Here is a 13,728-nt window from a genome sequence, read left to right on the forward strand (position 1 = left end):
GCCCCCTTCTGTGTACCTTGCTGCATGAGCTGCTGTGCAAACTGCTGCATCTATAGGCTCCCACTGGTAGCTGTGTTCTTGGAAGAGTTCACATGAGGAAATAGACACTAGGCTGAATGATTCTCATGTTTTATCTTAACTGTTCTTTAAACTGATGAATATTTCAATTTTTTATCACAGAATCTGCTTTCATTCTTGCCAGTCTCCATAGATGTATTTCAAACTATGATCAGCAAACTTTCCTGGGATTCTGCTGAATGCTGGGAGAAGGACAAATGGAGAACCAGTGGAGTTTCTGTTTTTCTAGCTACCTGTATTTCTGTTTGGAACTAGAGGACTGCAGAGATTATTTGATGGTAATGTGAAGTATGTGCTCAATTTCAGCTGGTGCCACAACTGATTTGAGCATACTGGCAACAGGAAAGATGTAGTACCTCGTATAAACTTTAGATTTTCTTCGATGCTTCCAAGAGCACTCCCCCATAAGGCTGAAATAAAAAAGAGAATGTGCTTAAAGTGCTTCTTTTATTATAGTCTCACTAAGAATTCAATCCGAGTTTGCCTTTCAATAGTATGCTTGTCTTAATTTTCAAAATCTAAACTGATGTCTAAATTAAAATTCCTTTGCCTAGTTTTCACTTACTGTCTACTGATAGGATTACACACCTCCTGAGACTACTCCTTCTTCCTCCTGCTAGATCTACACATTTTTTGTAGACCAGCTTTTTACGTTACACAAGTCTAGAATCCCATGGCAACCATCAGGTACTCTCACACTGCAGTACACTTGCTCGAGCACTTCCCTGGGTCAGCCTCCCACATAAACCTGGAGGCATAAGTACTCTTCATGGTTCTGTTGTGCTTATTTGGTTTTCCTTCTGAATAAATTAAATAGTAGGAACTAGAGTGCTTCTTTTTTTTTTTTTTTTTTTTACCTTGTTTCCCATCCCCACCCTTATAGCATGATGCCAAGGGTATGTTTTGAGGAGATTGGGGTCATTGAGCACAAGATGTGTCTAAGGATGCCAGATATGTTTAGCCGTGTCACAGACAAGTGAGAGGAAATCTGCAGCTGTAACACTTAGGTAGCAAATGAAAGAACTTCAGACCTGGCCTGAAACAGAGCGAAACAAATTCGCAAAATAGGGACTACCAGTCCTCACAGTAGGATGTCTCTAATTTGAGAAGCATCTCTCCCTGTAAAGTGAACATGCTGAGATTACAGAACATTTAGACATCCAGTCTGGGACTAAATATAATTATTATATTAGCTTTGGTAATCTGCAGTGTAGGTTTCTAACTTCACATACCAACCACATAAAATTGGTCAATGTAGACAGTGGAGTGTAGAGAGGCATTCAGATGCTCCTGTTTGCATGCTTAAAGTGAGACAAACTTCTTTAGAATTCATTTCTATTATGCATGAATTCATGGAATAATAGATATATTCCTGTTCTTTACAGAAAGATACAGAATAGATAAACCTGCATTTTTTTCTACAAAACAGAACTAGGAATATTCACCTTGCATGTAACAAATGGGTTTCTTCTTCGCCCTTTTCTTCATCTTACCCTTCTCAAATTCACTTCCAAAGTACTTGGTACTCACAAAAGCACCCAAGGCAGTATATCCACTCTCATGTGGGGTGAATTCAAACCAGGTCCCTGAAAAAAATCAAACAGCTTTGTCACTTTGTCATTTGGAAGCATAGTTGACCTCACTGTCCCAAAATAGCATTTTGGTTGTTTTCCTTTCTAAAATTTCCTGATTTTAGCTGTCAGAAGATGAATTGACATATGGGGAATAAACTAAGCTGTGAGCATGCCACCACCTACTCTTTGATATGCTCTTTGTATCCTTCCCACCCTGGCCTCCAGCTGTCACACCAAAAGTGTCTTGGTTTCCCACAGATCATATGTCATATTGTACAGCTCTGTGCAGATCTCCCAGATGTGCTAGGTGTTTCAAGGGCTTCCTGATGCTTATGCACAGGCAACAAAGTCATTCTGTTCACACAACCTACCTGCCCTAAAATTATTTAGAGTTGATGAAGAGACTGGTCCTGAGTCAAATATCCAAGATACGTAACTGGGAACCTATGGTACTAGGGACCTACAGTGAACTGAGTCATCTGCATGTGGCCAACAGCTATGACACAGGACTGAAATAATACTCATACTGTTTTAGAAAGGTAGGTGAAGTAGGCAGAGTATGATAAGGCATCTCAAACAGAACCACAGGCCTCTGTGTGGACAACTGAATGGAGTCTTTTTGCTCCAGGGAGAGATCAATTATTTTAACAGGTATGGAAAATAAAATTTGATAGCAATGGTGAAACTTTTTGTTGGTTGAGACTACTATCCTGCACCTGTCTGAGCTGCAAAGCCACCTACTCTTTCTTTCATAATGCCTTCCTTGATTACAGTTCCCTTCAGAATGAAGTTCCCAGTTCTCACTCAGACCTTCCAGGATTATCACAATTTCAGGCCAGCTTATGCTTGCAAAATCAAGTCCCATCACCTTAAATCAAGGCCTACAGTTGCTAAGTGGAAGGAGGTGATCTGTCCTCTGTGTGAGGAGGGGTAGGAGAGGCAGTAAGAGCTTTAAATTGTACTGAAGGAAAAGTCAGTTTAATGGAACAGGGTAAAAGTGGTTGCTTGAAAGTAAACTTCTCCATGCGAAGGCCTTCTCCCTAACTACTGAAAAAGGATATAGTTGCCTAGTTTTAGAAACACTGGATTATTTTGGAGTTCCACATAGGGCTGATGAATATTACAGAGCATTTACAAGAGATCTGCACCCTGCTGAAAACTCAGATGGTGGCCAAGGAAATCTATGATGGCACTAAATGCCTCTATTCAGGCTTCTACATTTTGGATGTCTATTTTATTGACTTTTTATTTAATCTGTTTAGCCCATTCTATTCAAGGGATTCCCCACCCTATCCAAACATGAAAGCCACTTTTACAGAATGTGATTCAGTCCCTGGTTGTGCATGTTTTTCTCCATTACCTATAAATAAAGACATAGGCTGATGAGCTATGATTAGATGTCAGCACAGTTTATGCCTGCCATTAAGTTAAAGGAACCTAATGCATGGTATTTAAGATAGTTAGACAAGGACCCCTGTTTTACCTGGAAAGTTTTCACCTTCTTCACTTAGTTTTTCCTTATCCACTGCTGCATAAATTGGGTAAGGGTTTATTCCAGTTTCTGAGGCCTCCCTGTGGTCAACCAGCTCATGCTCATCAAACTGCAAGGTAAGTATAGACTTCTGAAGGAACATAAAATGCCCCTCCCCTCTGCTATAGCACTGAGAACACCTCCACTTAGGAGACTGAATTAACCAAGGAGTTGGATTAACCACTTCTACCTTTCCACACCTAGAGATAAGATGTTGTGCTCTAAAATATTGCTTCAACTTATACAACTCCTCAAAACCCCACCCACTAAGGTCAAATTTAGTTGTAATTACTCTGAGATCTTCAAAACACTCCCAAGGTGTTTGCAGTTAACTTCTTACCTGCTTCAGTATTTGGTATACAAGACAGGAGGCCCAGAAGTCAGTGAGTGAGTAAAGTTCATCTCTTGATGACTCCTGTAAGTATTCTTCTGCTTTCATAAAATGCCAGGGGAAATCACTGAGGTTTTTGCACAGTTTCTTTTCCAAGGACATCAAATTTTCTGACCATTTCCTATCTTCGTACAGGAGGGACATGCACCTTTTAAAGAGAAAGAAAAGCCCTATCTCTACCACAGAGGAAAGTGCATGGGGCTTTACTTTTTTTTTTTGAATCTGCATGCAGACACAGGAGTGTCTTTAAAAATGTATGGGAGGAAAAACAAGTTCCAGGCTTCTACAAAAACAAGGCACTTTACATCATAGGAAGGTGTCATTATTCCCTGATCACTTACTTCCCAGCTACTTATTGATAATGTCATTTAATTAGTTAGATGACCTGAAGCTGAATTTCAGCTGGCTACATGTCATATATTAAGGGTAAATTGCTGCAGAAATACAGTTTTGCAGAAGGCTTTAGTGGGGAATATACGAAATCTGCCAAGACACAGATAATTCATCAAAGAACTTGGAACAAATGTAAACACATAGAATGATTTACATCATGTCATCATTTTGCACTAAAGACTTCTGACATTTTTTTGGTCTGTTATTAGGACCAATAAAGCTGGTACACTTGAAGAGTGGCATCATCTCATACTAAACTTACAGCTCTCAGCTCATGCTAGCTAACTGCAGAGATGTAAAGGCTCACTCTGTTCCAAGACCAACTCCACAACCTAATTCAGGTATAAATTAAGGTGTACAGCATTACCTTCTTTATCTAGAGCAGCATGTGTCTGACTGTTTAAGGAAGGAGGCATTCTGGATTACTGCAGACACCACATATGGTACCTAATCACAGACAGTGACAGTTCAGGTGGCCTAAAGCATGCAAGATTTCTACCCTTATTTGACCAGCAATAACTTAGGGTCTGTGGCAGACTTGCCCTCTTGAACCAGCATTTGAAAAACAGACTGGACTTCCTTCTAGGACATCTAAACTGTCACTGGAAGTCTGTCTTCAAAGAACGTAAGCCTATCGCCTTAAGTAAAATGGAAGGAGAGGTGTATATGTCACATACAGATACACATACTGACACATGTAAATTTAGGAGTGCTAGAGTCAGACAGAGTTCTGTGCTTTCAGGGCAGACGTCCGTATGTGACCTATAAGCTAGACTTCCTTCACAGTCACTTCAGTGTAATGAACAATCTTGGCATGTTATTGACATGCTACATGTGGGCCTTAAGGGAAAATGGCTCATGTTCCTGAATGTCATTTCTTTTGTGTATTTCTTTTGTATATTTCTCTGTATTGTTTCTTGTGTATAAGGTAAGCCTAAAAAAGTAAATGAGGTATAAACATTCAAGACCATAACCATACATATATATTGCCATTTAACCTGCCACAAGGATGAGTCACATCACCACAGATTTGACAGATTCGATGCAATATGTGCAGGAAGCCCAGTGCTCTTCCAGACTGGTAGGGGGTTGGCTAAGTACTGAAATGGTACTAAGTATTTATATTTAGGCACCTGATTCATTCCCCTACACTTGAGAGATGTAGCTTGGTAGCACGAGCTCCTCTTAACTATACCACAGCTTCTATTTAAACAAGTCCTTGTGTTTCTGAGCAGTAGGTTACCTAGAAGTTTTCAATACTTTCCTGGCTGCTTATCCCTTTTCTGCCTCTCATGGCCTGTGAGCAGGGGGAATCATCTCCTCCAGAAGGTAAGACTAAATGGCCAAGTGAGGTCTTTATTTGAATCACCATTGAGAGGCACTGTAGAAGAATGGCTGCAGAAGCGTGGCCTTAGAATCTCTGAAGATCCGCACAATCCAGGCCTGGTATTAGAATAGGCCTGTAACCAGAATTGTACTGAAGTTGCTGTGCTGAAGTTAACAAGAAAGGTAGCCTTGAGCTATTCTTGAATCCTGAGCCCAAGTAATTATGTTGTGCCAACAGGCCGTGGCTGTAACAAGATACAGCTGCTGGGAAAGCAGGTGCAGGGCCAAGAAAGATAGGGAGCAGTAGGGGAAAATAGGGAGTAACAAACTACATGGCTGAAGCATAGCGACACAATTAGCTACATGGATAGAATGCTTATTTTAGACATGATAATTAGGGGTGTGAGAGCCGCACGTGCTTAGAGACTAATAACCAATTATATTTTTGCTTTACGAATATGCATGTGTATCGAGTCTATATAAGTAGTGTTAGAAACTAATAAAATTGAGCAAGATGCATAACTCATATTGAGCAATTTCTTGACTCTGGCGAACCCTTCTCCCCAACAAGGCACTAGTTTCTCCCTCTCTGGGGATGAAAGGTCAGTCTTTCTGGACTGTAGTTAATGTCACAAATATTCCCTGTGCCTCCCACCATTACACAGGAAGATACCTCATCTACCACTTAGTTCATCTGTTGTGAGCCCAGCAGAAAGTTCTGAACAGTGATGAGTGTTGAATTGCTATTTAATCTATGGAGCAGGGAAAACATTCATCATCACACCAGACAACGGGCACCTACCAAGTGGATCCTGACACCCCACACAAATACAGCACAGCATCCAAGAAATTCTGTGTCTTCAGCTCGACCAAGGTTCCGAGCAGGGCTATCATGGCACGCAGGCCTCCGCCTGATCCCAGAACAACAATATTAGGCACATTATTCTGGGGAATGGAAGACAGAAAGCATATTTCTTTTGGAGCAAAGGCTTAACAAATAGACAGGCATAAAGGCTGTTGCAATTCTCACCTGATCTGCTTCCTTGCTTTAAGACACATTCCATAATCTCTCTTTTCCCCTCACATTACAGTCACAGAATGGGTTTTCCTTTGTGTTGTGCTATCGCTTATCTGCCTGGTAGTGAAATTTGTTGTGGCTATGTTTCTGTGCTGTAGCTTCAAACCTTGAGCAGTACCAGACCTGGCTGGAACAGAGTGAACTTTCTTCACAGCAGCCCATATGGTGCCGTGGTTTGGATTTGTGGCTGAATAGGTATTCATAACACACAAATGTTTTTACTTGCTGAACAGTCTTCCACAACATCAAGGCTCTCCCTTTCCCACTCTGCACTCCACTCTGGGTAAGTAGGCTAGAGGTGGGCAGGAGGCTGGGAGAGGGCACAGCTGACCCAAACTGACCAAAGGGATATTCTATACCATATAACATCATGCTAAACAGTAAAAGCTCAGGGAAAGGAAGAAGTGGGGATGTTTGTGGTTATGGCATTTGTCTTCCCAAGTAACTGTTATGTATGCTTAGACCCTACTTTCCAGGAAGTGGCTAACTCTTCCCTAGTGATGAGAAGCAGTGGATACATCCCCTTGCCTGTGCACACATCTTTGCAGCTTTTCCTTTCCCTGTTAAACTGTCTTTATTTTGGTCCATGACTCTTGTCACCCTCCTTCCATTTTCTTCCTGTCCCATGGCAAGCAGCTCTGTGTTGCTTGGCTGTTGGCCAGAGTCAACCCACCGCGCATATTGTGAGGATAAAATCAGCATGGAGTCAAAGAAAGATGTGTGCAGAGTTATACCGTATGCCTGTGTTCACAGCATATGAAAAAGCATAGGGGCCAGTGTTCCTGTATCATTGTACATGATGGTGTACTTCTGAGGATGAAAAGGCTGGAACATAGAGAAGAATGTGTACACAAGAATGCAAAGATGGAAGAGATGTGTGTGCACACTTATTAAGATACAAACACTGTCAGGTGGTTAACTGTGTGTGTGTTCCAGAGGATGCATATATATTCATGTTTACACATATGTATAAATTTATAAAACTATGCATGTATATAAACATATGCAAGGGAAATTTGATTAATTAATTCATTAGCTGATAGATCTAGGAATTGCCGTTGGGAATTCCACTGGAAATTAAGAGTCCTGCTCCCTTTTTTCTTCTTGGGAATTCCCAGCCTGAATCCTTTTCCCAGCAGTGGACAGAAAGCCTGTACTGGAAAACTTGTGATGACAGATGTAGTTTTCCTAGGGACTGGACCTCACTTCACGTGGCACCTTATGTGCCATTCACATCACTGCAGCGTTATCCTTCTTTCCTTCACAGGACTGTCAGTCCTTACCTGGTCACAATGAATCCCAAGGTCTTTCAGACACATCAATACTTTTTCTTGTCTCTTCTGAGTGGCTTTTATCTCGCCTTCTGAGAGAGCATGAGACAGACGGATTTCATTCTCATCCTGGCATACAAAGTGAAACATTCAGGGTAAGAATATTTCTCTCTGTAAGAAAATCAATATATGGGATCCATACAGATGACCCAGCTCTCTACAGACCAGCCAGTGTTCACTCTGAGTCAACACCTAACAACACTGTAAAGAAGATCAGGGAACTAATTTTTGTACTACACTTTAAATATGTGATGAAAGAGGCAGTATTTATGAACTTAATAAGCAAAGCAAAGGGGAAGGAACACAAGCAAAAATTTCAGTTCTTCCAGGTTAAAAAGTCCTCAAACTCTTGACTGAACAAGGTAGTCCATTTTCTAAAAGGAAACATTGTTTTACTTACGTGGGAAAATCACTTGGAGGGGGGAAATTATAGAAAATTAGGACCCAATAGAAGTTGTAGTATTATGACAACCTTTTAAGGGAAAAATACAGGGGCACGCAGGGAATCTACTCCACCCATGGTTTTCTAAGCCACACCACCTGCTATCCTAGAGGAGCAGTGGAGGGTGGAGGGAAGTGGAGACACCACGGCCAGGCTCTGCTGTGCTCCCTGCAGGATTGGGAACTTGATGGTACCATACAGCCGATAAGCTGCATAGGGGCTATGAAATGGAAAATATATGAGATGTCCATTGCTGGGCCAACAACTGTGGTAGATGTCATTGCCCATTGGTCATCTAATTGCCCATTATAATCTTGTTATAATACTAACATCTCCATCCCAAAGTTACCTACCTCCAAGACACAACCACCCTTCACCAAGCATGTGCTTTCCAGTTCTTATCAATTATGTCATTATATGAAAGCAAGAGAAGTTTACAGCAATCAATACTAGAAGAATATATGACTAGAGTCACTCAAGCTCCACCTGAGAGTTAAGAAAAGTGTAAAATTAAATGAATGAAGGGAGAAGTTAGGGAAGATGCCATTGTAACTTCTGGGATCAGTTGATAGGCTGAACCTGTCTTCTCCTGCACAGGGACGCCTATTGGGTAAGAACTTTGTTTTATGTATGCTAAATAACTAACCCGTGATAGCTGTTATTAGTGATTAATGCTTTGGTTGCATATAGTCTGGTTGTATAGCATTTCAAGCTTGTTTTTGCAGATAGTCCCTATAACCGGCAATCACAAATCTTATAATGAAGAGTGTTATTCCATATAATGTTGGTGTGAGTCCTTTGTGGGTGCTAGCAGTTGCCAGCAGTGGGTAACACATTCAAATAAAGCTGAGGGGTCCCCGTGATGCTGTTGGGTGTGTTTCCCTGAACAAGTCAGTCGGATCGCCCTCTGATCCAGCGGGACTGTTCATTGAAGGGTCCCTGTAATGGGATGCTGACAGACTGGTTGGGCACAAGGGTCTCGGCTTTCCTGGGGCACTGGTAGACAGATCAAAAACCCGGTGTTGGGAAAATCTACACCCCCCCCACCCCCCCCACCCCCTTTTCATGTGACAGCTTGTTAGCATTTTTTTCATAATAGTAACTGCAAGTCTGAAATACTCTTTTGTGTTGAAGGAATTTATCAAATTCAGTTAAATACACCAGTTGATTTCCTTGAGCCAATGGTGTCTTTTTCAGTTGAAAAAAAACCTTCTAACTTGGAACTAATGTTCACAGTAGCCTAAAGAAATACAGCTTTCCTAGGTTTGTATATATAGATCAGGTATATGCCTGTAGCAGCGTTCACCTCACTTCAACTTCAGCCTGAAATCTGCAGTTCCTGAATATCCTTAAACATCAGAGGAGAGCAAGAAGCAATTCCAGAGTACCAGTCCTAAACCATACTTCAGACACCCCTCAAATGCCTGTTCAACTCCACTGTGAAATGCATTCCTGACTAGCTCATATGTAGAAAGCTATAATGCAGATGCTTAAAGTCAGGTGAGATGAATCCTACCCTTGTTCTGATTCATGTCCTGGAGGCTCCTCTTTAGCTATCATCTAGAGAGGAAGGCTCAAATAATTGAAGTTAGTCCTTACAAATACTTTTCAGAGTAATATTAGCATGAAGTACATAGAACATCCATTTTAAAAAACAATCACGACACAAGTGTCATAGCATGTGGACAGTGAAGCAGGCAGAAGGGGGATTAGGAAACAGAGGGGGAAACAGAGTAGAAAAAGCATACCTTGGTAGCCATTGAGGTGTCTGTCTTTGTGTCCTGGAGACCTACCAAAAAGAGAACACACAGCAGTATCTTAGCTCAGAGGAACTTTCAAACTGTAAAGGAGCTGAATTTATTTTCCGATTACCGTCTTCCAAGTTAAAAAAACAAACCAAACCAAAACAAAAAACAAAAACAACCAAATAAATGTTTAAAAGAAGAGCTGAGTAATTAACACATTGCACCATACTACTTATTACCTAGGATTAATGATTCACAGCCTGATGGCTTTGACTGCTTTGCCTTGTCAATATTGCCAATATTGCCACAGTTTCCACAGAATGCTCGCATATGAATATGAGACATTTGATAACAAAATAATTAATAAATATTGTGTATATCCAAAGGCAATCAAATTATCATCATTAGCCTAAATGGTTACACTATGACTGGCTGTTACTGCTTACTTGACTCAGTCTAATTTGATAACATGTATGAAAAAGCTGTTTCAAGTTTCCAGCATTCTGCTTCCCAGGGGGAGAATGGAAGCTTCCTGATACAGGTTGAACGTTCCTTTTGCTTAACACCCAGCTGTTAACAACCTAGTCTCAAGAAACAGATACAGAGTAGTCTTATGGGTGTGTGTTTGTGTATATAAAACAAATGGCAATATTCTAGTTCCCTGTAAGTGCTGAACGCCAAATGCAATATTCAATATGTGCCAGCCTGGTTCCTAAGATCTCCATCAGAATTTAAAAGGCCTGCTATCCAATAAAGGTTTAGTCCCTGTATGGCTATATGGCTATGTTTCAATATTCTTTTTTTTTTTTCCCTGGTATCAAAAAGGTGTTGATGTGGGCCATCCTCAATAACAAAGATAGAATACTCAAATAAGATGTAAGGAAGAAAGTTTTTATGATGAGGGTGTTGAGACACTGCAATAGGTTTCCCAGAGAAGTTGTGAAATTCAAGGTTAGGTTGGATGGGACTTTGAGCACCTGATCTAGTGGATCTTTAAAGGTCCCTTCCAACCTAAACCATTCTATGATTCTATGAGTCACACTCAAAGAGTTGCAGTCAATGGATCAATGTCCAAGTGGAGACCAGTGACAAGTGGCATTCCTCAGGTGTCCATAGTAGAACTGGTGCTGTTCAACATCTCTGTCAGTGCCATGGACACTGGGATTGAGTGCACCCTCGAGTCTGCCAATAACACCAAGCTGAGTGGCGCGGTGGACATGCTGGGGGGAAGGGATGCTATCCAGAGGGACCTTGACAGGCTTGAGAGATGGGCCTGTGCTAATCTCATTAAATCCAATAAGGCCAAGTACAAGGTCCTGTACATGGGTCAGGGCAACCCCCAGTATCAGTACAGGCTGGGCAGAGAATGGATTGAGAGCTCCAGTGTATATATTACCAACCACTGTTTTCTTGGTACAATTAGACAGGCACTGTACAGATATTCAAAGCATGAACACTTTTTTCCCCCTTTCCCTTTGAAGAATGCTCTCAGTTCCCACAAAGAAAGGCAAGACCTGAAAATTATTTTGCTAATACAGGGTATTAATATTCATTACAGTCATTGCAACTGCTTTCTTCAGTGTGATGAATCCTAAGTCACGTACCCACAAATATGCTTCCTTTTAGGTCATGTATGCTACCCACTGTCACTTGTAGGTTCATAACCCATAAATCAAACAAAACCACATTCAAATGAAGAAAGACATGCCTTCCTAAGATCAGTAGGGGTTGATCCTTGAGTGTCTTAGGAGGACATGAGCTTTTTCCTCTGTGCCCTAAGCATCTGGGTTTTTTCTGATATATTAATCTTTCCTGCATGCCTTTGAGCAACACATATTTAAAAGAGAATAATTTTGTCTGTTTTCAGCTATTTCATGCACAAAATTATGAAAAAAAGTATATGTATTCACAAAGGGAAGAAAAATACTTATTCAGTGAAGGCTGGTAAATGAGAGCATTTGTGGAGAGAGAAGCAGAGGAGATAGGCTGTGGCAGGTGGACACAATTTATTTGCCTTACGTATAAAATAGTCACAATGAAGTTTCTTTGCTAGACAGCACAGATATACTATATACTGACTTAACAAGGAGGTGCAACTCACTCTGGGTCTGTCTATTCCTTTCCACTGCCTCCAAAATAAACCTGCAGGCAAGGTTCACCTCATTGTTTAGATACCAGGTTAAGATCCCTGGAGTTCTTTCCCACCAACATTTCTATGACTGTAGCAATCTCAAATACAGAAAAAAATATTTCTGAATGCTAAAAGTAAGACAAAGAAAATGCCAGAGTAAATACTTCTTATGATTTTTATCACAGACTAAGCCTTACGCTTTTAAGATTGGCTAACAGCTTGGAGATGCCGCAGATTTACACTTCAATCATCTACAGAATTTTGTGTGGTCCATCCATTCTTTAGTCCCATCTTCTGCCTTTGTGAAGGGACAGGTATGACAATCCCTGCAAGGCAGTCATTTGGCTGCTCATTCAGACCTTTTTGAAGCAGATTCCTCATCATCCTTTAACAACCTTTCCTCCCTTCATGACCACACTGCACAATTCCTCCAACTGCAAGGATATCCTTTCTCTCTCTTTTTGTATCAATTTGTATTCAATTTTGTATCATTCCGTCAAAGAACATAGAAAGCAATTAATGAGCATTTTCTTTATCTCTCCATGTATAAAAAGATTGGTGCAGGTATAATATTCTTCCTTTCCATGGCCAAAACCTTTTACGTGAAAACATTCATTCTTCATTCTTCTAATGCTCAGTCAGATGGGGGGTTTTACCTCTTTTTCCTCTCAAAATCTGCAATATATTGTTTTCTGCAGATGTTATTGACAGGTGAAACTAAGGAACATATCTTGGGAACACCAATGGCTTTTCCAGAGGCTTATGTTCTTGCTGTGACATTTTATTCTGCTGTCTAATTGCAGAAACTTAGCAAGATGATAGAGAAAGGCTCATGATGGTAAGTTATGCCTAAAAATAGAGCCATTTGTATAGGTCCCTGTCATTTACCCTTAAGTGATGGTAATCCACTTACCTTCCAGATGGACAATGATGTGATAATGCATTCTTTGGACCTTTTCAGAGGAATTCCCTTCAACTAAAATGTCATCTGTGTATCAATATACTATTACCCCTGGTTCCAGTAGGATTTGTTCTAATTCTTGAGCTAAATCCTGATTTGATAATGCACATCTATGTCTGAATCCTTGAGGTAATTGGGTAAAAGTGTACTGAATTCAACTCCAGGTACATATCTCTTGACCCCCAAGTTTAAAGGGGACCATGAAAATCACATCTTTTACATCTACAGCAGCCATCCAGGGATGGGCCATTTGCTCTATAATAAAAATAAGACGTGATAGATGAGATGGCAGCCTGTAGGGGTCCACTATTTTCATTCAGTTTACCATCAAACACCAGGTGCCATTAGATTTACAAACAGGCCACACAGAAGAACGATATGGGGAATGAGTTTTCTGAATAATTCCCTGCCATTCTAATTTTTGAATAAGAGTAGTTATGCCTGGTGTGTCTTTAGGGCTGATACAATACTGTCACACATGAACTGAGGCAATTTTGGGTAATTAGGTGTGGCCTGTGATAGGCAGCAGACCCCTCAGTTGGTACTTTATCTATAGAGACTGCTAAGGTTTGAATCCAAAGATTTGGCACCCCATGCTTAATGCAGTACTAATGGTCAGGTTCAGTATTTCTGTACCTAATATATTTAAGGTCCCTACTATCAATATAAGTCTCAGCATTCTTCCATTTGGCAGAGTCAACTTTATCATAGATACTTGGAGCTTTTGTCTTTCCCAGTGACCCATGT

The 13,728-nt window shown here is 40.7% G+C and overlaps 1 protein-coding gene across 1 annotated transcript in view; it reads right to left on the reverse strand.

Annotated features, from left to right (window-relative positions):
• Positions 1-13,728, reverse strand: part of PLA2G4C (phospholipase A2 group IVC) — a 31,258-nt gene that overhangs the window by 14,751 nt on the left and 2,779 nt on the right. The window contains exons 3-9 of the mRNA XM_055709058.1: positions 9,893-9,933; positions 7,655-7,771; positions 6,096-6,238; positions 3,524-3,722; positions 3,136-3,253; positions 1,524-1,664; positions 435-488 (exon numbers count right to left, since the gene is read on the reverse strand). Of these exons, the coding sequence (XP_055565033.1) occupies positions 435-488; positions 1,524-1,664; positions 3,136-3,253; positions 3,524-3,722; positions 6,096-6,238; positions 7,655-7,771; positions 9,893-9,904 (784 nt within the window). The 5' untranslated portion in view covers positions 9,905-9,933. The remainder of the gene's footprint in view (positions 1-434; positions 489-1,523; positions 1,665-3,135; positions 3,254-3,523; positions 3,723-6,095; positions 6,239-7,654; positions 7,772-9,892; positions 9,934-13,728) is intronic.

Source organism: Falco cherrug, chromosome 4 (genome assembly GCF_023634085.1).
Source record: "Falco cherrug isolate bFalChe1 chromosome 4, bFalChe1.pri, whole genome shotgun sequence".
Lineage (NCBI taxonomy): Eukaryota > Metazoa > Chordata > Aves > Falconiformes > Falconidae > Falco > Falco cherrug.